The 23865-nt window shown below is 37.9% G+C and overlaps 1 protein-coding gene across 2 annotated transcripts in view; it reads left to right on the top strand.

The window, feature by feature from the left end:
* The window catches only part of Stxbp4 (syntaxin binding protein 4), a 126032-nt gene that overhangs the window by 58896 nt on the left and 43271 nt on the right, over window positions 1–23865 (top strand). For both annotated transcript variants that reach the window (XM_069993259.1, XM_069993260.1), the window contains 3 exons: window positions 15473–15649; window positions 20563–20679; window positions 21651–21700. In XM_069993259.1, coding sequence (XP_069849360.1) covers window positions 15473–15649; window positions 20563–20679; window positions 21651–21700 — 344 coding nt within the window. The remainder of the gene's footprint in view (window positions 1–15472; window positions 15650–20562; window positions 20680–21650; window positions 21701–23865) is intronic.

Raw genomic sequence — 23865 nt, 5'->3', positions numbered from 1 at the left:
GTGTGTGTGTGTGTGTGTGTGTGTGTGTGTGTGTGTGTGTGTGTGTTGGAGATGGACTCTCAGGACTTAACTCCCTAGGGGTAGCTTTTTGATCTTTAATCCTCTGGATCTCAGCCTCCTGAGTAGGTAGGATTGCAGGCATGAGCTACAGGCACCCAGAGCAATACAGTTTCTTAAAGTGAAATGTAATCCAAAACAATGATATTTCATATAATGGAACATATTTTATACATCTCTGGATTTTTTAATTTGAATTCTATGACAAAAGCAGAATAGCCACAAGATTGATTTTGCTTTCCAGTGATTATCACTTGCTTCCAAAGAGAACAGACCACAATCTAATAACCTTTAGTCACTCATAAAAGTATCTAATACTGTTTGTTCTGAGTATTGCAAGGCAGTGGCCTGGCTTTTAAAAGAGCTATTTTAAGTTATTGAAATTATTTTTAACTATATTTATTGCAGTGATTTAAAAGAAGCCCTGGGGAACTAAATGAGAGAGAAGGGGCAGATGAACAATAAGAAAGGAGTAGAAGGAACTAAGTATCAAACACAGCCATAAGGGATCAGGTTCCTTGTTTGTTTATTTCAATCAGAAATAGCTACCAGAATACATGCTCACTGTTCCATATGAAATGGCTCATGTTCCCTAAAAGCTCAGTGTTTTTGATGAGGTACTTTTGTGTGTGTGCCTTACAGAACAACCCAGTCATAGTATTTTCAACTCATGAGCACAATTTCCCATGAAATTTTACTTTTTGTTTTTGTTGTTGTTGTTTTATTCAAGTCCTAACAACTTTTAACAGGTATGGGCCATTCTTACAGCAGCTTGCTCTGATCAACATCACTAAAACTGATTCTCACACTTAAGTTGTTTTTCAAAAGTTTTTATTTCTTTCAGTTTAGTGTTATGACTTCAGGCAGTAACGAATTGGTGACAAATCTAAAACCAAAATACTTGACTTGTCTGAACCCGTCTTGGCCCTGATCACTTGGCAACTTCTCTAGCTGCCAAGAAGCCAGCCTGCAGCTGCCTCAGCTGTGCCTATGTGAAGTCAGATGCTTGAGGAGAGAATGAAGTGTAGGATCCTACCAGAACGGGATTCTCTGTGGAGGGTCAAGGTTGAGCATGAACTTGACTGACAGATGTGCTCTGGCAGCTTATGGACGCAGCAACCAAGAAAAATTCAACAGCAAATTAAATTTATCCTCAAGAGGAACAATAACAATAAGTGATTATTTAAAAATTATTTACCATTTTATGTTTGAGCAGTTGTATTCTTAAGAACAATGAACCGCTGAGCTTTAGAACTGATATGACCACTCACTCCCTTAGTATTCTTCCTTACTAATTTAAATGATGACTAATTGTACAGGACGGTACTGCCAGGTTGTCTAAGATGCCGTTTCATCTTTAGAGAGAAAAAGAGGAAAAGTGTGTATATTTGACTAGTAACTCCTTTCTGTTCTTAAAGCTTGCTATAGTGAAATGCAGCATGCTTTTCATTTGCCACTCAAAATCTTCACAAAGAGCCATCACACTACTCCTATATGGCCATTGCTGTCTTCTTCCCCTGTTCTCTTAATTCCTGACAGCTGCTAATCTGTTAGCTATCTCTATCACTCATTAATGCCATACCTTCAGTTGGTTGCCATTGGGTCCACCTGTAATCCTAGCTACTCAGAAGGCTGAGATCTTATGATCAAGGTTCAAAACCAGCCCAGGCAGGAAAGTCCATGAGACTCTTATCTCCAGTTAACCAACAACAACCAGAGTGGAGTAATGGCTCAAACTGGTAGAGTGCTAGTCTTGAGCAAAAAAAGCTTAGGGACGGTGCCCAAGCTCTGAGTTAAGCTCCCTCCTCCCCAAAACATAAAAAAAAACCCACCAAAAACCATGATAGCCGTATAATCATATAGTATATCATTTTGGGGGAATTGGCTCTCTTCACTCAGCATCACTCCCTTAGTATCCATCCAGATTGTTGTGTAAACACACAGGTGGCTCCTTTTTACTGCTGTGAGTGTGTAAGCTGCCTAAATCTAAGTAAGGTTGGTGGATTGTATCAATGTCAGTTTTCTGGTTATGATAGTCTTCTATAGTAATGCAAGATACAAGCACTTGGGATTGAATGGGGAGAACTTAGGAATTCTGTTGGGGGGGGGGTTCCAACTGCTTGTAGATCTACAGTTATCTTAAGCAGTTTTTTGAAATCTCTTTAAGAAAATTGTAAATTACAAAATACATAAAATTATAAAAGTAGAAATGATGGTAGTCTAAAGAAGCTAATTACACAAAATTAGTTGCATTTTTCAGCATTAATTCTAAATCATAAGATTCAGAAAAATTGACTCTCCTATTTTCTGCCATTAGACTCTGCCCAAGAGACTGCCATGGGTAAAGAAAGCTTACCTGGGAAAGGAACATGAAGATGTTTGCCATTCCCGTTTATACAGATGCCAGCCACACTTTATGATTCACTGAACAAGAATGTTAGCGTTCTAAGCAACCATTGGCAAACAGAGATGTTGCTATGTTTTAGATATAAGTTGAGTATCTCCCATAAGTTCCTAGGTTGAAAGCTTGGTCCTCAGGAGTATATAGGAAGAGGTAGTAGAACCATTGAAAGATGGAAAGAGCCTTCCATCATTGGAGATGTACCTTGGAAAACCATGGACCTATGTCTCCAAATGATTACTCCCTTTCACACTTGCAAGCCCCTTTCCCCTTCACACACTTCTGTCCTGATACCATCTGCTATGGTGGAATACATCCAAAGGGTCCCTTCTCAGAATGGGCATCATACTGCTCAGACTGCCAGCATCCCAAAATGTGTGCTAAACAAACTTATTGACCAGTTCTCCAGCTTCAAGTATTTCATTATAGCAACAGAAAACAGATGAGGGGCTGGGAAGTTGGCTCAGTGGTAGAGCACTTGCCTTGCATGCTCGAGGCCCTGGGTTCGATTCCTCAGCACCACATAAGAAAAAAAGCCGGAAGTGGCGCTGTGGCTCAAGTGGTAGAGTGCTAGCCTTGAGCTGAAGAGCTGAGGGACAGCGCCCAGGCCCAGAGTTCAGGCCCCACGACCGGACCCAAAAAAAAAAAAAAAAAAAAGAAAACAGACGAATACAAGTATCCATATCCATTTCAGAATGCCCATTTCTTTTCTTTTTCTTTTTTTTCTTTTTTGCCAGTCTTAGGGCTTGAACTCAGGGCCTAGCCACTGTCCCTGAGCCTCTTTATACTCAAGGCTCGTGCTCTGCCACTTGAGCACAGCACCCCTTTTGTGTTTTTCTGGATAGTTTATTGGAGATAAAGAGTCTCATGGAATTTTCTGCTCCAGGTTGGCTTTGAACCACCATCCTCAGATCTCATTCTCCTGAGTAGCAAGGATTACAGGTGTGAGCCACTGGCAGAATGCTCATTTCTTAATGAGGAAAAAAAGCTTGCCAATTTTAAAGATTCTGAGAGAAATGCTATTACCTTCCTTGTGTGATAAAAGTCATGTTAATTGTGGTGTATTAACTTGAGTCACAGAATTTTCAGTGTGAAGTTGTTTGGAAGAGATATAATATTACTCTTCATAGAAGCCCTGCAGTTAGATTATAGTATTGCCTAGAACAGGTTGGCCTACCTAAGTACATGATGATACAAGTGTTTTTGGTTCCATACTCTTAAAGACCACATACACACTTCCTCATCAGCTGCTTTGTACATAGGCCTGTCGTAACCTAGAAGAAACTTTTGGCAAAAGAATTTCTAAGACATTTATATCAAATACTTATAGTGGCATCATGCAGATAAACAAAGAAATAGAGCAGGACTGTCAGTTTTTCATAAGAGGTACCGTGGAGCTGGTAAGTTGTTAGAAGTATATTCAGATACAAAAGTGACATTATCCCTTATAATTTTTCATATTTACCTAAAAACCAACAAGCATACATCTTTAAAACTCCCTTATCAGTTGCTGAGAGAGCACTTCTCAGGATACATTTCTACATAAATGTCAAGCACTTGCATTTTTTTGTGTGTGTTGAAGCAATATATATTACTTTGACTGACAAACTGGTAAATGTTACTGGAGCAGGAAGTGGTGATAAGGCAGTTTGCTGTGCGAGAAACACTTTCGATAGTCTTCTTTCAGCCTGGGCCTCCTGACGGTGTAGTAAATGATATATTCACAAAATGTTTATTATGAATTTAAAACAAGATTTCTCTAGTTATGCCTAATCCCATGTAAATAAGCCATAAAGTATTTGACAGTATTTGCTTAGATTTGTTATCACCCAGTTGGATAGCAAAAGATCATCTATAACTGTAGATTCATATTTTCTTTACAATTTCTCGGTAAGGAAAGCAGTTGGCTTTCTTATATAGTTCCTAGCGAGATATAACTCTTGTCCCTCTTGCCATATTTGTCCTATCTTTTCTGCTTCCCCTTCCCAATTGTGCTTTTTTCCTCTTTTATCCTCTCATATTCTTATAGTTAATCATGGTTTTTCTTTTTCCTCAGACCAATACATGAGATCTTTTTATGTCGTGAGGTCATTTATCAAATTCTTTCCATTTCAGAACCAAAGTTTGTATACAAATGGCTGTTCTACCTTTTTTAATATTTTTAAATACCATTTTTTGTGTTGTACAATGTACTTTTTATTTTTCTTTTCTTCATTAAAACTTTGAAAAAAACATTCTTACCATGTTTCAGATGTATATTCCACCAAAATCTCCCTCATATCTTCAATTCACATTTTTGTGAGTCTACACTTTCCACTTTATTTTCAAATTGGTTTGTTGTAGCAACCATGTGTTATACTATGTATTCCAACATTACAGATTACGTTCATATATAATCTTGGGTCAGTTTGGGGCTTAGTTGGTCTTTACAATTGTTTTCTCTATAAATAACGCATCTGGGAAGTGACCATCATATATGTCTTTGGTAACAAATTTCACAGTTTTATATATGCCTTAAATATTGTGGCATGCTCTTCTCCCTTCTTTCCTTTCCTAGCCTCTTCCTTTCCTTCCTCCCTTTCTTTCCTTCCTCCTTCACTCCCTCCCTTCTTTCTCTCATAACTTTTCTTCTCCTCCTCCTCCTTCCTTTTTCTGTTATTATGATAGCCAGTTCTGTTCTTTATTGTTGTTTTTGCTGATCTTGGTGCTTGAACTCAAGGCCTAGATTTTGCCCCTGACCTTTTTTGCTCAAGGCTAGTTCTCTGCCATTTGAGGCCACAACTCCATTTCAGCTGATGGTTAATTGGAGGTAAGAGTTTCAAGGACTTTCCTGTGTGGCTAGCTTCAAACCGTGATCCTCTTGTCTCAGTCTCCTGAGTAGCTAGGACTACAAAATGAGCCACCAGCACTAGAAGAAGAAGGTTTTAAACTCTGATTTTTTGGGGGGGAGGGGGAGGGGGGGAATACAGCCCTTCCAACACTATAAATGTTCATTTGCTATGTTGGTAACCAGAATAGTTTAGCTTTATGTCAGCGTTCACTAAACAAGAAAATACTTGTTCAGTGTTTAATATAATGCCAAAATAGGGTTTAAATAGTTGATATTATATTGTGAAATGTATCATCAGATATTAGTAAGTGAAACTTATCAGTTAGCTATACTCAGGTATTAGTTCTTAATTAGGAACTTATTCATAAAGGAGATTGAAATTGTTTCTTTGATTTTCATTGATACTCAAGAGTAAGGCAGGTAAAGTACTTGATAACTCTAGGGAAGGTTAATTCAATCTAATTATAATTTTTATGACCTGATTTTCCTTCAGAAAGCTTACAAAATCTTCCTTTGCAAAAGGAAACATTTGTTTCTTAGATACAAACTAAAGAAGTCTTTGCTTCTTCATCTAGCAAATTATCTAACAATTTTATACATACAAGGAAGTTTTTCTATATAAATTGTGGAATAAATAATGGGGGGGGGGGTTGGAAGGAATGTTTGTGATTATACTGTAGTCCTTGAGAACACAGACTGAATTTAGTCATGTTGGGAAATTGTCATTTTTTAAAGAAAATATAAATTAGTATATATAATTTTTAAATCATGTATTTAATTTAAAAAAAAAAAAGAAGTAAACCTCCCAAACAACTATAACTACCCCTTTTCAACCTTGATATTTGCTTTCTTTTGCTAGGATTTTTTTGTTGTTGTTGTTTTTCAGGTAAGGGGTAGGTTTATTCATCGTTCTGGCTGGCACCAGGCCATGTTGGCCCTCCATGTGACTGGGAAAGACCTGAGAAAAAGACCTGGGAAAAGAGAGCTGGGAAAGTGAGCTGGGAGAGAGCTGGGAAAGAGAGAGTCTGGGCCTGAGCTAGGCCTTGTCTAGGGTATGGGCTAAGAAAGATGTGGCCACATCAAATTCAGATGTGACCTTAGCGGATGCAGATGTGACCTCTTCCAGGTGTACCAATTGCCTAGGTAACGCAGGTACTAGGTGGAGACTTTGCTGCAAGGAGGGTGGAGTCTGCTCACCATCCAGGAGTGGACCTTACATTCCAGCCTTTTAATAATAATGAAATAGGGCACGGATTCTCTCTGGCTACTTCCTGCTGACAAGGGGGCATTGACAGGGGTAAAAGGCTGGAATTTGGTCCCCTCCTAGAGAAGGCAGTGAGCAGCAGCTGTCCCTTGGTGGCGTGAGTCCTTAGATGAAGTCTGGAGAAATCTCATGAGACATTGAGGGGCTGGAAAAAAATACTAGAGAACAAATAAATGGCAAGAGGAAGGACTTGGGGCTGAAAATATTGGTAGAAATGTCCCTAGCTACTTCTGACATCTGGCGACTAGTTAGAGGAGAAGTCAAGTGACAAAGGCAAGAATCTAAATTCCTGTTCAGTTAATAGGTAGACGGGGGGCTGGGAAGGTGGCTCAGTGGTAGAGTGCTTGCCTTGCATGCATGAACCCCTGGGTTCGATTCCTCAGCACCACATAAGCAAAAAGGAAAAAAGCCAGAAGTGGCGCTGTGGCTCAAGTGGTAGAGTGCTAGCCTTGAGCTGAATTGCTGAGGGACAGCGCCCAGGCCCAGAGTTCCACGACCGGACACAAAAAAAATAAAAATAAAAAAATAGGTAGACAGGTATGGAAATTAGATGGGCAGGCTTCTTCTATTGACCTCCCAGCTCTGGTTAATTTTGAAAGGGCAGGCACAAAGTAGCTGATGTGACATCATCTCCTCTTACTCCTCTCCATGTTCCCTTGTTCCCCAGACTGGCTGAGTCTAGGTGCTCGTTGCTAGGATGGTTTATCCCAGTTGGTATCCAAGGAGGTTTGAACTCAAGGCCTGGACACTGTCCCTGAGCACAAGGCTAGTGCTCTACCACTTTGAGTTATAGTACCACTTCCAGTGTGTGGCTGGTTAGAGATAAGAGTCTTGACCCATGCTTCCAGCCTGGCTCTTTGCAGGTTAGTTGGGAGATGGAGTCTTAGGGATTTTTCAGCCTAGGCTGGCTTTGAACTGCAGTTTTTGCCACAAAAGGCCTTTATTATTTCCAATTAAAGCAACAAGGAGATCAAATAGAATAAGTAGAGCTTACCTGCTCCTTATCAAGAACTGACCAACAAATATTCTGCAATGACAAAAGTCATTAGATGTGATGAGAATTTTAGCACAGATATGCCCAGTATTTTAGAACCATGTAGTCAGTAGTAGAATACACAACACAAAACAAAAAAGGCAAAACTCAAAACCTAAAATTTTTGACAACAATGTGTAGACATCTTTGCTAACAAAGCACATCAGATGGTTGGGCCTCGGTTACCAGGGCCTGTGAAAAGAGCAACTTGTTAGCAAGGCACCTTAGAATAGATGGATGGAGCTGTAAACTTAGTGGAAGGTTAAGGGTCAGATGGGGCCAAACCCTTAACCTGCCATGTGGCCAAGATGGTGAACTCAAGATGGCGAATTTCTGAAAAAATGCAAAGAAAGCCTGAACAAATAGATCAAGCCTAGTTTGGCTATCCTTTGAGAGGGAACCTAAAAGGGGGTCCCCAGGACCCAGCTTGCATCACACTCTTCAGGGCACAAGCCAAAGTGTTGTAGAAAAGAGAAAGGAAGAGATAGGGAACATTAGACATGATTGGCAGAGAGAGAGCAAAGGGAGCCTGAAAGTAAACAGACTTCTGACCATTTACCATTGCAGTGGCAAAAACTGTCTACATCTGAGAATGGCATAAAAATTAGGCTCTCTGGCTTTCCAGGGAACGCGGGAGGCATTTCAAAGGGGTTTCACCACTCAGGCATTATTCGCAGCACCCCAGTAAATGTGTAGGAAAGTCAGTCTGGTGAATGAAGGAGAGCTGAGCAGGCAGAAGCCGCATCCCGACTTCCCCCAGAGCCCTTTAGAGAGAAATGGCCAAGCCCCCAAAACCAAGCATCTTCGGCTTCAGAAGTGACCGGCCTTTCAGCTAAAGGCTCTAGGAGCTCTCTGGCATGGCGCCACGTTTGGACAGAGACTGAGCAACAGAGAACCGTAGAGAGTAGTTTCACTCACCAGAGTAGAGAAGTGGTGTAGATGTGGATGTGAAGGCCAGCAATGGTATCGATGCACTGTGTCCGTAGCAGACAGATGGGTTCGCAAAAGGCCGTCAGAACTGTGAGTATTCCTCAGAGCAAAAAGGGAAAAAACAAAAAAACAGAAAAGAATCCCACCTATACTGACTTTAAGGCCTTCCCGGGTTTCAACGGCACCATTTATGTTAGGTTTTTAAAAAGAGGTAGCCGAGTAAGAACCACACCACACACGTGGTATTCAGGTAAGCGGTAGGTTTATTCATTGTTCTGGCTGGCACCAGGCCATGTTGGCCCTCCATGCAACTCGGAAAGACTTGGGAAAGACCTGGGAAAAGTGAGCTGGGAAAGAGAGAGAGCTGGGAAAGAGCATTTTGCTAGGTTTTTATATATTCATTTGCTTGATAGATACAATAGAAGGGTTTTTTTTTTAGAATTTATATCCAAAGAGCATAACAAAATTGTTTTTCATTATATGCATTTTCCATAGTATATAGTTATTTAATGACATGTAATTCAAATATTCACCTAAAATAAAAAAAATTTATGAAAAAATATTCCTATGGAAGATTCTTGCCTAATAAAGGTCTCTCTAATGATTATTATATATGAAAAGTGAAACTTATTTTTTGCTCAGTTATTTTCATGCTCAGTTATTTCTCATTTTCTTTCAAGTGGAATACCTATTCATAGTATATATGCATAGTCTCAATTTATGTTCTCATTTGGGCAGTCAAGACCCTTTGATATTAAAAAGTTAAATAATAAAAAATTTTAATGTTCCTTCAGGATAGAAGTAGGAAATGGTACTATGTGGTTAATTGTAAATAACAGATTTTATAAAGGATAAAAAGCAGAATGATTATCAATAACTAGAATTAGAAAAATTAGATTGAAAGCTGAGGCAGATTTTGAAGAACAGGTGAGAAGTAGACAGAGGGAAAAGCTTATAAACCTAGTGGAATGATGTTACCAACAGCATCTTCAAAGTGGGAGAATGTAGTCTAGGATTTTAATATAAATTGGTACTATAAGAGAGTTGAGTGCACTAGAGTGAAAGATTGATCTGGAATAGGCAATGAAGAACTTTGACATATGGAAAGTGAGGATCTATTTTATCATGAACAATATACTTAAATTTGGGCAGTATTTTAGGAAATCTGATCCTTCAGAAGTATGTAGATTACATTACGTTGAGGAACACAGTATACAGTACTTGTGATTTTCATTAGTACCACAAGCAGAAAGTGGCCAATACTTGGATCAGTAATGTAGTAGGTGCAAATGGAATCCAGAAATAGCTGCCAGTTACATCAAAGACCCCAGTGCTTAGTGACTGGTTAAGAAAGGCATTGAGTATCAGGGCTGGATGCACACAGAGGGGAAAAAAGGAAGAGAAAAGAGAGAGTTTCTACCAGAGGTATTTAAGTTTTGTGAACTCAGATTCTCGCCCATCTGTACCCATGACTGTGGGGTAAATTGTAAATTCATTCAGAAAGGTATCTAAAGCACTTGGAGGTTAGCCTTTGAAAGTGGTAGTAAAAATGAATCAGGGGCTGGGAAGGTGGCTCAGTGGTAGAGTGCTTGCCTTGCATGCTCGAGGCCCTGGGTTCAATTCCTCAGCACCACATAAGCAAAAAGAAAAAAGCCGGAAGTGGCGCTGTGGCTCAAGTGGTAGAGCGCTAGCCTTGAGCTGAAGAGCTGAGGGACAGCGCCCAGGCCCAGAGTTCAGGCCCCACGACCGGACCCCCCAAAAAAAAAAATCAGATACACAAGTTAAAGATAATAGATATAACTTGTTTTTTGTTTATCTGTCTTTATGAAGAAATTGTACAAAAATATTTGCACAAGTTACGAATACAGTGCATCTTGATGTCACCCTTTCCATGGTTCGCCCCTATCTTTCTCCATCCCATCCCTACCCTCAAGTTATGTACATAACTTGCTTTTACTTTTATGCGCTTTTTACTGAACAGCCTTCTTCCAGCAGTAACCCTTAATCTTTTTCATAAGCTATCATGGGGCCATGACCAGGAAAGGTTTTCAAATGCATGAATGTGGGAAACTGATAAGACACTGTATTCTTTAGGACTCTGTAGCCTAAGTTACGTTGCACTGAAACATATATCTCTTTGCACTCTCCTGTTTTCTCCTGTCAGACATTGACATTTGGAAGATTTACTGATTAGCTTAAAATTTACGGAACTTCCAGGGTTAGTGATATGGCTATGCTAGCCTAATTACCAATGTGTAACTGTAGTTAATGGCTCCTTCCTGCTACTTTAGGGAGCCGTTAGAACTCATAACTAGAGAGGAAATGGTTTTACATAATTTTTGCTAGCATTAAAAAAAAAGGACACATGAAAATGATGTTGCCAAACAACCTCTCTAAAGTTCAAGAGCTGCTATTACTAATTGACTGTCTCAGGAAAAGCCTTAAAAAATTATCTACTCAGGCTCACTGATAGCATAGGGCATTATATGTATTTTTCTCAAATAATGAAAAGGAAAGGGAAAAACAGTACCAAGGATAGGACTGTAATAGTTTTTTTAACCCCTACTGTAAGAGTTGTTTTTAATCTTAAAAGATAGGTGTTGTGTCCCACTATATAAATGAAGAGGCTCTCTCAGAGAGCCTGAAAGATGAATAAAAGAAAAATCACAGACCTAAAATACTAGCCTAGATACATCTCATCCAAGACACATGCTTTTTATTCTAGGCATGCATCATGTTACCACTGTACTACTCCTTTAGCAGGTGGGGCAGGAGGAGGCAAGGGGGTGGGGTCATGGCTGCTTGGTTTTCTTGGAAAGTATGTTGCTTTGTATATAGAAAAAAGATATAATATATAGTCCTTTCATTGAGTTTAGACTGCCCTTAATCTCATCATACTCACATAACTAACACACTTGTCCCAGTAGACTACAAGGATTTTCGTTAGCTTGAATTATGTTTTCAAAGGAGAATTTGGTCCCATCTTCTCTAAAGATTCCTTGTGAAATTGTTGGTAGGAAACCCCTTATTTTAAAGGGGCAGGGTGAGCTGGAGTCATTTCCTCAGTGTTGCCCCCAGCTCCGCAAAAAAAAAAAAAAAAAAATCCGACAGATTATACTTTATAATTCTGCTACTAAATTTGCTCATACTACTTTGCACTAAAAGAAATCATGTCTATGTTGATTCTTCTGATTTATTTTCATACCTTAGGTTTTCTTTTGTGAACTAACTTTCTACTGTGCATTAAGCTCCCGTACAAAGTAAATCAGTAAATTGATGACAGCATTTCTCCCGACTGAAATTTCAGGCTCATGGGGAGGTACTGGGAAAATTCAGGCTCAGATATTACTGACACGGAAGGCTTTGCAGTTATTTATTAGAAGGCAGCCTGGGAAGTAAAGAGAAAATGGATTGATGTGATCCTTTATTGCTAAATCCGGCATACTGCTGTTATCTTTTCTTTCCTGTTTCCTCCAAAAGTAATCATTTCCATGCACTGATCTTTTAAACAGCCATTTAGGGGGAACTAGGCTAGAACTTTGCTAAGGGGTCACATTCACCAGCCTGACAGTTATACATTTACAAAAGAAATAGCATGAATTTATTCAGCATCAAAACCTCTGCATCTTTTTACCACCCAGCTGCACTCCACACTGTATTGCCATCAGTGCACTAGAATGGCTGAATAAACCCCATCTCCATCTAGAGTCTTCATTTAATTAACTAGCATTCTCTGAGCAAAAATAAAAGTGCTGTTTTTATAGAGGCATAAAAGCCACATGAAGTAAGTGTGAAGAAGACAAATCATCAAATTAGTTATTCTTCACTGCAGCTAGGGTGAATTTTCTGCCCTTTTGAGGCAGGTTAATTTTGTTTGTTTTTTTGTTTGTTTGTTTTTTTAGCCTGGTTAAATAGAAAATGGGGATCAGTATAGTGGCTTCTGCTTGTGCTTGACTCTACAGGCCACATCCTGGACAAATGCAGGGCTAGTACCTGGTATTGTCACCAGGAGTGATTTTTGTTTGTTTGTTTAAGCATTTTCTCTATTTGATGGATTAGTAGGGAACAGTAACCAAGAACATCAAGTTTATAATTGAACTGCATGGGTTCAAATCACAAATCTCAGCTTTCCAGTGACAACGTGTGTGATTGTGAGAAAGTTACGGAGCCTTTCTGTGCGTTGCCTTATCTAAAATGAGGGTGCTAACAGACACACCTCATGTCCCAGTGAGCAGATTAGCAGAGGTGACACGTAAGACACATTAGAACAGAACTGTCCCAGTAAGCTGATGCAGGCACCAACAGTCTGCTATGAATTTGACCCAGAAAAATCACTGATGACTTTCTTGGGATGCCTGAATGGGACTGCCAAATATGGTGGGCAAGGTAGGCATCCTTTTCCTTCCCAAGTGCCCCTCTACTGTAAGATATTTCCAATATAGGATGATAAAACTTCATTGAAATCTGGGGTGTGGGAGGCCACACCGTCTATTGTTGGCTAGCCATATACCTCTATTCCCTGCACTCCGTTACCAGACTGCTTCCTCAAAACATGCTTTTCCCCTTGGTACTGGGAACTGAACCCAGGGCCTCGCACTTGCTAAATAATCATTTTACCGCTTGAATCATGCCCTCACCTCACTTCTGGCAGTCCTTTCCTTCCAGTTTGTTCTTCAGGTAGATTCTCATGTGAACTGCCTCGGCTGCCCTCAAATCACTATCCTTCCACCTCTGCCTTCCAAGCAGCTGCTATTACAGTCATGAATCATAGCACCAGACTCCCTCTTTCTAAATATTTTTCCATATCATTTTTTTTCACTTAGAAAACCTAAAGACTTCCCCAGTTTCAAGCTCCTCTATCTGTCCATTTCTACTCTCCTATTATTATCATTTTAATTATCAATTATTTCCCCACAGGAAACTGCTACTCCAATCAAAGTCCATCTGATATTATTTCTCAAAGGTGCCCCATTTCTTCTTGCCTCTCCTCTTTCGTTCACATTATAGTTTCTGGTTTTTGTTTTGTCTACCATTTTCTCTTTCCTTCCTCCTTTTATCTAACTGCTATCTAATGTTCTAAGCTGAACCAGAAAAAAGGCCCCTTTGTATTTTTATCACATCACATGATTGTCTAGGTGCAGTGTCTCCTAAATAAATATCATTGATGACCTAACCTACTGGCTCTACTTCTAAATTATATTTAGAATCTAGGTGCTTCCCGCCATCTCTGCTACTGACATACTTGTCCGAGCCATGGTGAGCTTTGCCTGTCCTCTTCTGTGTTCACATTGTCCTTCTAGTTTATTCTCAACAGAGTAGTACAAGTAGTAAAACAGCTCATATCACTTATTACTTCTCAGTTCAAGCCCTCTAATCACTTTCCTTACCCCCACCCCCACAAAATAAAAGCCCTTAGAATGGCCTGATGTCTTCCCCTGTACTCCAACCCACCCCCACACTCACTCTGCACTCATATCTGAATATGACTTCTTCCTCTCCTTTCCTGTTCACTACTGATGTCCCATTGGCCTCCTTCCTGTTCTCTGAAGATGCAAAGCACAGTTCCACTTCAGAGCCTTTGCACAAATGGTTCCTTTTGCTCATAAAGCTCCTTGTTGGAAAAATTACATCTCTGTCCCTTCAGTGGGTCTCTAATCTGATGTCTTGTGTATGAAATCTTCACTCTCTATTTCTCCAAATTCAACTGCAGATTTTGAGGGACAAGAGGGAAATTTTTCTGTCTTTGCTATTCACTGCCTATGCCAGAACTTGACATGTAAGTACTTAATATTAATTATTGAATGTATGAGTGCAAAACTGACCCATAAGAATACGTCCACATTCCTAACCCGCTCAGCACTTCAAATGTTTTTAGGCTCAAGCAAAAGCAAATGCCCCATAACAGCTCTGAGAAAATTAAAATTACTGTAGCTTAATATTAGCCATGGCAATTGGAGCAGAAAGTTCCATTGCAAAGAAGAGAGAAATGCATGTCAAGTAAAGAAAAAGACGTGGTTTACAGTGTAGTAACTGCTGTGTCAAATTTTATTGGTGTCCTCAAGGACTGCTGTTGACCCAGCTCCAAGGAACATTATGAGAGAACAAGGGGTACTGGCCACCTAACCCCTTCCTACGGTAGAGGATTTGAGTGGTATATCATTGATTTTTGTTTGGGTTTACTTTGCTATTTAAAATTGAAGTAAAATTGTGAAAAGAGAACATTAATGTTAGAGTCAAGCAGACTTGGGTGTGAGTTCATTAATTGAATAGGTGATGCGACTTTGTCTCTGGTCACTAATGAATGAAAAGGGCTTGTTGTTGTTGTTGTTTAACATGCCTTTCTGCTAATGCTTTTCTACAAATAAGAAAATTACAATGGAGCACTTAAAGTAGAACAAATATTCAATAAATGTCTATGGGTGCTGAATCCTACAGATACAGGTATATGTTGTACTATTAAATATCCTACCATGTGCCTTAAATGAGAAGTGAGGCATAGAGACTGATGTCCAAGAAAAAGCTTTTACCCTGAGGGCTAATCTAGGCTTCATCTCTCAGCAACATGTGAAGAAGTTGCAGTAGCCTTTTTAGAATGTGAGCCTTGTCAGTTTTGTCTCAGCCTACTCTTTTGTCTAAGACTAAGTCCTTTCTTCTATTTTCCATTTTTAATTCTCTTCAGTTCTTTTATTTTCCTAGCATTATGCTAGGTATATGCAGTTAGGGAATCCATACTGAAACTATCTTAGGAAAACAACAAAGGAAAAACTAAGACCAGACAGCTAGTCCACATAATAAAATAAAAGATATTTCATTTTGCATGTGAAGAAGTGATGAACACACCTGTATTAAGTCTTGGAATTCTAACCAGCAAAGGAAGAAAATATTTTATGTAGAATACAAAACTATTGCATGTTCTGTTTTGTTTTTATCCAATAACACTAACTTTGAACTCTTCAGGAAGCCAAAGCTGTGGTTGAAGAAACAAGAGCTTTGCGAAGTCGAATTCATCTTGCTGAAGCTGCACAGAGACAGGCACATGGAATGGAAATGGACTATGAAGAAGTGATCCGTCTGCTGGAGGCTGAGATTACAGAGCTGAAGGCTCAGCTTGCTGATTATTCTGACCAAAATAAAGTAAGCAAAACAACCCTCCCTTCTAGTTGCCATGGTTTCCTTGCTGCTGTCATGTATCCTGTTTTCATTTTCTTTTCATCTGCACTTCTAAACTAGGTCAGTGTTTGTCTTCTATTATTCAATGATAGGGTGATACATTGTGAAGAGGGTGGCATGAAAGTTGTGAGCCTGCCTTTATCCACATAGCTCTGAGATGGAAAAGCATGTGCCTAAAATTTATTTGGGTCATTGGCCAGCGTTGTTCCGTTCAGGTATTCAATTCTGGAACTATTTAACATTTAATTGATTACCTTGGTTTTCCCTTTGTGTTTCTGAACTTCTTGATTTGTCCTGTGGAGATGGGAGAAGAGGATATGAAGGATAGGTTTTTGAACTTTGGTTAGAAAACTCAAGGAAGTGTGAAAGCTAAATATTTTTTCAAAAGACCCAGGAACATGAAGAAACCAGATTTGGAGTTAGGTTTTATTTTTTGTTTTTCATTTTGATGTAAAATGAACTAAATTAGGCTCCATTAGAAAACCTCTCAATTTTAATAGAAAAATATGAATGCTTTCCAGGAGGCAATGTGAATTTCTCTTCATTTGAGTTTTTTAATTAAATTAATTTTTGTAATGTACATACTGTGTTCATTGAATATCCTTCAAAAGCTAGAATAGACATATATGATAGCTCAGTGAAGTAGGATAGAAAATTGAATAAGCTGAAAAAAACATAAAGTTGTTCAACTATAGAAAAATAAATATATCACTAACTCGGGGAATATCAAGTAACTTCAAATAATTAATGAATATGTAGGCAGAAAAGGATAAGTTCTTTAAATATTCCAAGTGCAAATGAAATGAATTTTTGTTGTAATAAGGCAAATATTAGGATACATTAAATTTTCTTTGTTAATAAAGGATGTTTGAACCCTCCATGCCATCCACCAGGACCAGGGCTCTTACATTCCTCTTTGAACATAGATATTATGTAGACATTGGCATTTTTCTATGAAATGCCTTTTCATATCATTTAGTCATTTTTTCCATTGGGTTTCGATATAGCTATATATCAATTCTCCTTGTTACTAATCCTTTATTGAGTAATCTGTTATAAAAATTACTCTGCCAAAAAAAAAAATTACTCTGCCAGACTTGTGCTCTCTCTTTTCCATTCTATGATGAAATGGACAAGAGTTCTTAATCTTCATAATCTATTAATTGCTTTTTGCCTATCCTTTTAGCTGTCTTCCCATCTCTAAAATTATAAAGGTATATTTATGTGCTTAAAATTTTTTTTAATTTTTATTTTTCAGTAATTGATTTTATTGTACTGTATGAGGTGGAGATCCATTTTATTCTTCTTTATTCTAGTTGAGAAACCAACTAGTTTATTGTTTATTGAAAATTCCCATATTTTCTACTTGACCTGCAAACCAATTCTTGTATATCAAGGTTTCATATATATTTAGATCTCAGTTCTTTTTCATTGGTATATATACCTCTGAAAATAGCACCACCTATTGCTTACTATATTTTTACAATATCTAGTTCATCTTCAAAAGTCTGTTGGCTATGTGATTGCTTTATCTTCTATTATCTGTTTTAGATTTAGCATGCTGATTACACTAGGGGAAAAAACAGAATTTTAATGAAGTTTTTAAATACATAGTTGAATTAAAGACTTCTCATAATTGTGACTTTAAAATTTTTGAACTCTGAGGCAAGTAAAACCTCTAATCAGTTACTTGGCCTCAGACATGTAAATCCCAGTACTGAAATACAACAAATAAGGGAGGGGAACTCAAAAACCAAGGCAACATGACTGCTCAAATGGTAAATAGTTCCACAATAAAGGGCTCTAATGATGGGGAAGAATGAAACCTAAATGAAAAGTTCAAAACATTGATTATAATTATGATTAATGAATTACAAGTAGACACAAACGCATGCTTAAATCCAAGAGAATACAACTAAACATGAAGTGAAGGAAACTGTAGAAACATAAATTCAAAATCCTGAAAAAAAATCAAATTGAATTCAAGAAATTAAAAGTTCAGCAAGTCAAATAAAAATTTGAGTTGAAAGCTTCTCCAATAGGCTGGATCAAATAGAAGACAAAATGTCAGGACTTGAAGAGATCATTTAGAACATTGTTACAGGAAGGGAAAAAATTAAGGAAGTACAAAAGAAACATTGAAGATCTCTGGGACAGCAGAGACTAAACCTATGAATTATAGGCACAGAAGAAGAAGCGCAACCTATGTCATTAAACATAGTCACTAAAGTAGTAGAAGAATCTCTACATCTTGGAAAAGAAATGGTCAATCAAGTACACGAAACTTTTAGAACAACAAACTGAAGAAAGAAACAACAACCAAAAATTCCCTCCATCTTGAAAGAAAATAATTATCAGCCTAGGTTACTGTATCTAGCAAAGTTAGCATTCATCGTTAAAGGAAAAATTTTAAAAAAACTTTCCATGATAAGCAAAATCTAAAGGAACTCATAACCACTGAAACATAATTACAGAAGATACCTAGAAGAATTCTACACATAGAAAGAAAGGAAGATAAACACAAACATGGAAATGCAGGAAAGAATCTCATCAAATGGAGTACTTAAGCAGAAGAGAATTAGAACCAAATACTACAAAAACAGTATGACAGGAAATACCACATACTTTTCTATAATGACTCTGATGTTAATTGTCTCAATTCTTCACAATGGATACCGACTAGTGGATTGAATTAAGAATCAAGATGCAAGTAGTGAATCTCATTGGTAAAGACAAACGTAAGCTTAAAGTTAAAGGTGTGAAGATGGTACTATAAGCCATGGATTCCAAAAGCAAACAGGAGTATCTATGCAATATAGATAATGTAGACAAACCAAAATTGTTCAGAAGAGACTTCATATTGATAAATGGAACATCCATCAAGAATGTATTACAGTTGTAAACTATTATGCACCAAATTAGTAAAAATAATTTCACAGAAGAAACACTACCAGCAGAAATAGACATCAAGGCAGTAGTAGTATAACACTAATACCCCACTCTCACAAGTATGTAGTTCATCCAGACCAAAAAAAAAAAAAAAACAGGGAAACCTCAGAATTTAATTATATTATTGATCATATCTAATATGTCTACAGAATGTTCTAACCAAAGACACAGATTACATATTATTTTCAGTGGACCAGAGAACTTTCTCCAAAATAGGGTATATTTTAGGTTATAAAATAGCTCTTAACAAATACACAATGTAGTAAACCTAGAAATCAACAATATAAGAAACTACAAAAAATAGAAAAGCATACGGTGATTATTATACACTTTTTTTTCCTCAGTAAATGGGGCTTGAACTCAGTAAATGGGTACTGTCCTTAAGGTTTTATGCTCAAGACTTGTGTTCTAACCACTTCCAGTCTGGGGGTGGTTAATTGGATATATGAGTCTCACAAGCTGGGCTCTGGTGGCTCATGCTTGTAATCCTAGCTACTCAGGAGTCTGAGATCTGAAAATCGCTGTTCAAAGCCAGCCCAGGCACAAAAGTTTATGAGCCTCTTATCCCAAGTAAACCAACAGAAAACCAGAAGTGGTGCTGTAGCTCAAGTGGTAGAGTGCTAGCCTTGTTCTGAAGAGCTGAGGGACAATGCCTATGCCCAGAGTTCAAACCCCACAACCCAAAAAAAGAGTCTTACAGACTTTTCTGCTCAGGCTGGCTTTGAACCATGATCCTCATCTCAGCTCTTGAGAAGCTAGATGACAGACGTGAGCCACCAGTGCCCAGCAATCAATACATTCTTAAATGATCATTGGATATCTTAGAAGAAAGAAGGTCAAACAGAAAATTCATAGAAGCAAATGAAAATAAAAATACAACTTAGCACAACATAGCAAAGACAGTGGTAAGAGGAATATTCATAGCCATGAATGCTTTACATAATCAGTCAAAGAGATCTCAAGTAAATAACCATTTCACACGGTGAGAAAAACAAGACATGAAAGATGAGTAAAAAAAAGGAAATTTTAAAAATCAATGAAATGAAGACTAAAAGAACAATACACAGAATCAATAAAATAAACAGTTGGTTCTTGGCTTGATAAGCCCTTAACCAAATATGGAGTGAAATTATGTCATTTTTAGGTAAACAAATGGAATTGGAGGACATTTTTTTTTTTTGTCAGTTGTGGGGCTTGAACTCTGGGCTTGGGCGCTGTCCCTGTGCTCTTCAGCTCAAGGTGAGCACTCTACCACTTGAGCCACAGCACCCCTTCCAGCTTTATAATGGTTTATTGGAGATAAGCGTCTCACAGACTTTCCTGCCTGGGCTGGCTTTGAACCATGATCCTCAGATCTCAGCCTCCTGAGTAGCTAGGATTACAGGAGTGAGCCACCAGCGCCCTGCTGGAGGACATTATATTGAGTGAAATATAGCAAGTTCAGAAAGCACAAGGTTGTGTTTTCACTCATATATGGAAGCTAGACCTAAAAAATTTACATATTCATAGACATGTATACATATATATATATATATATGTCCATATACATAGTTATTTATATGGATAAACAACATGAATCCACATAAAGGGCTTAGGAGGAGACAGGAACAAGAAAAGAAAGATGAAGAATGAATAATTGCAACTATATATGAAAACGCATAAAGAACCTTGATAAAGCTGTTGACCGATAGGGGGATATAGCACAGGGAAAGAGAACTTGGTGGGTACCAGGCAGAGGGGGAGCAAAACTAAGGAAGATAGAGGAGGCTGTTGGATTGAAATAGACATGCAATTTGTTATGTCCCCACCAGTCAGAAGATACACGAAGAGGTGATACAAGATACTACCTCATGAAAACTGAAAATAAAGAACAGTTAAGTAAAATCAAAGAATTGTGTGAGCTGTTCCTTTTGATGTCTCTTGTCTAGGAAAGTGTTCAAGATTTAAGAAAGAGAATCACAGTACTTGACTGCCAGTTGCGAAAATCAGAAATGGCTCGAAAAGCTTTTGAGGCATCCACTGAAAAGCTTCTTCATTTTGTAGAGGTAAATATTTCTGTTACAGTTGACCTTCTTTCTGGTTGGGTGTCACATCTACAGACTCAACCAATCATTGATTGAAAGTATTCAAGAGAAAAAAATTCAAGAATGTTCCCATAATCAAAATTTAAGTTTGCCACACCCCAAACACTACACTGAATCCACACTAATTCAGAGGTCCACGCTCCAGCCTCCCACCAGGTCATGTCTTTACCAGGTTCTCAGAGTTCACCTGTGTCTTGTTCATCTAGGGTAGTTAGGCTACAGTGGTTCCATCTGTACTAAACTTGTATATACTTTCTCCTGTCATTATTGTGAAACAGTAGACACACAACATTTCCACTATATTGATATTAAATTAGATATAAGTAGTCTACAATTATTTGAACTGTTTAGGAGCATGTGTATTGATTATATACAGAAGTAATCTGACAATTTTTATGTAATGGACTTGAGCACCTTTGGATTTTGATATCCTTGTGGGTCCTAAAAACAATCCTCTATCAGATCAATTGTATATTGTATGAAGGCCATTTTTAGGAAATGTGTAGACACTTGACATACATAAATGTCACAATAATGCTTAGTGCTTTGTGACGCATTCTTTAAGCTCCAAACAGAAGTGTTAAAATACTGTGGATTCAAAGTTGCCTGGATAATGAACAGTGGCTAGAATTATATAAAGTGCTAGAAGATTGAGAGAGTGACATGATCCTAAATCCATAGTGTGTTAATGACTTTGAAAATACTTAGGCCATATATCTAACTTTATAAAGCGTTTCTCTATAAAGAAATATTTTCATCACTATTTTTATTATTGTTGTAATATTGTATAGATATAATCGGTCCCCCAGCCATAATAGAAACATCTGTTTAACCAATGCAGAAGGGATGTTATAAATATTTATAAGCAAGAAAAGACACTTTTTAAAGTTGTCAAATTTGCATATCATCTTCACTATCTTGTTTGTTGCCAGACCATTCAAGAAGTATTATCTGCTAATTCTGCTCCTTTATCAAGTATAAGGTAAGAATATTTAACTGATTTCACAATTATGTCCCCTGATTAAATGCCCCATCTAACAACTGTGGCCAAAATAACAAAAATACCTTAAATGATCTTAAGATTCAGCATCTTTCCTGCAGATGTCTTCCTTAATGTTCTGGAAATACATGTGAGGAAATAATTGTTTTGGATACTATCTCAAAGAAATTCCTGGAAGATTTAGCTAATCGTTGTTACTTTGTACTTTTGAGTGAAATTACATATCCCATATTTGTCAAGAAATCTGTTCAAATAAGACTAACTTGAATGCACTGAGCAGCCTATCTGTGTATAAAAGGTACTGGTCACTAATGTTCTGATAAGGGACAGCCTCAACCCAGCAGATTCATTGTTATGTCAAATAGAACTTTACAAAACATACTCTCTACTCATGTAATCAATTTCTTCCGTCTTCATCTTTCAATATATATAAATTTTAAGAATAGATTCAGAGAACATTCCTTACTATTCACATTTTGCTTCAGACCTCAGGTTTCTTACTAGGAGCTAGAAATATACAAATGAAATTTATTTCAGACCACAAGGTTATGGTCATCACATGAAAAACACATACAAAAGAGAAAATTCTGATTATCCTGTGCATGTGGGGGGATTATCCTATATATGGGGCAGGGGCGGCGAGGCGGGGGGGAGGGGGGGTGGGGAATGAGGGCTGCATGCACATGCCAGTCTGGGGTTTGACCTCAGGGCCTTGGCCCTGAGTTTTTGTACTCAAGACTGGCACTTTACCACTTGAGCTACAAGTTCACTTCTGTTTTTTTTTTTATGTAGATAAGAATCTCACAGGTTTTCCTGCCCAGGTTCACTTCAGAGCTAATCCTCAGACCTCAGCCTCCTGAGTAGCTAGGATTACAGGCATAAGCCACCAGAACCTAGCTTTATTGTGCATTTTTAAAGTAATTTATTTTCTTAAAATAACAACTTGATATGTCTTTTTTAGCAGTGTCATTTGAAGAAACGAGAAAACTCATTGCTTCTCAGCTTTTAACTAAAATCAGTGCAGTACTCTGGAAAATACTACCCTTTGTTGTAAAAACATCAGGTATTTTAGGTGTCCACATAGTGCTTTTTGGTAGATTATCTATAGCTTTTTTATTTTAGGCTTGTTTCGCTGTTTTATTTCTTATAATGAAAGAAACTGACCCTTCTGTTTTTACATATACAGCTTATCATATAAAATAATTATGTGAATTTGATGAATATTATTTTCAGTAAGATTACTTCCCTCTGCCCCTGCTCTAAAGTATCATTCTGATCTTGATTAATTAAAAATATTTACATTAAAAAAATCAAAGGTAAAATAATTATTTAAAAAACAGAGCCTGCCCTTACTTTTAGTTCTTCTGGTAAAGAGAATATTTTTAAAAAGCTTTAGTAAGTAATATTTTACCCTGTCTTGAAAAGTTAGACACTAGTGAAATCTGATCTAGTAAATATACTGTATCTTCATTACAGACCTTGCCCTTGTTCATTCAGAATAAAGATATGTTTGAATTTGAAAATTGATTCTTTCCTTTCTTCTTATAAATTAATGTTATCATATTTTAAAAGATGGATTATAAGGCATGTTGGTTTTAAAATCAGTAAAAGCTGTTTCTTTTCAAGTGAAAGTTCAGTGCAATGATTTTTTTTTAGGAAAACATTGCAAATTATATCAAAATGCCCATAATCTTGGCTATTTGGGATGCTAAGATCTGAGGGTAGTGGTTTGAAGCCTGCCCAGGCAGGGGAGTCTTTGAGACTCTATCTCCAATCAAGCTCCAGAAAAGCTGAAAGTGGAACTGTGGCTTAAGTGGTAGAGTACTTGCCTTGAGCAAAAAAGCTTAGAGTCGGGGCTGGGAAGGTGGCTCAGTGGTACAGCACTTGCCTTGCATGCCTGAGGCCCTGGGTTTGATTCCTCAGCACCACATAAGCAAAAAGAAAAAAGCTGGAAGTGGCGCTGTGCCTCAAGCAGTAGAGTGCTCACCTTGAGCTGAAGAGTGCAGGGACAGCGCCTAGGCCCAGAGTTCAAGCCCCATGACCGACCCAAAAAAACAAAACAAAACCAAAAAAAAAAAAAAAGCTTAGAGTCAGTACCTAGGCCCTGAGTTCAAGTCCCCAGACTGGCACCTAAAGAATAAAAGGTA

The sequence above is a fragment of the Dipodomys merriami genome, unplaced genomic scaffold (genome assembly GCF_024711535.1).
Source record: "Dipodomys merriami isolate MVZ:Mamm:240054 unplaced genomic scaffold, mDipMer1.0.p SCAF_42, whole genome shotgun sequence".
Lineage (NCBI taxonomy): Eukaryota > Metazoa > Chordata > Mammalia > Rodentia > Heteromyidae > Dipodomys > Dipodomys merriami.
Note: the sequence above shows the minus strand (reverse complement) of the source record. Positions and strands in the feature narration are given on the sequence as shown.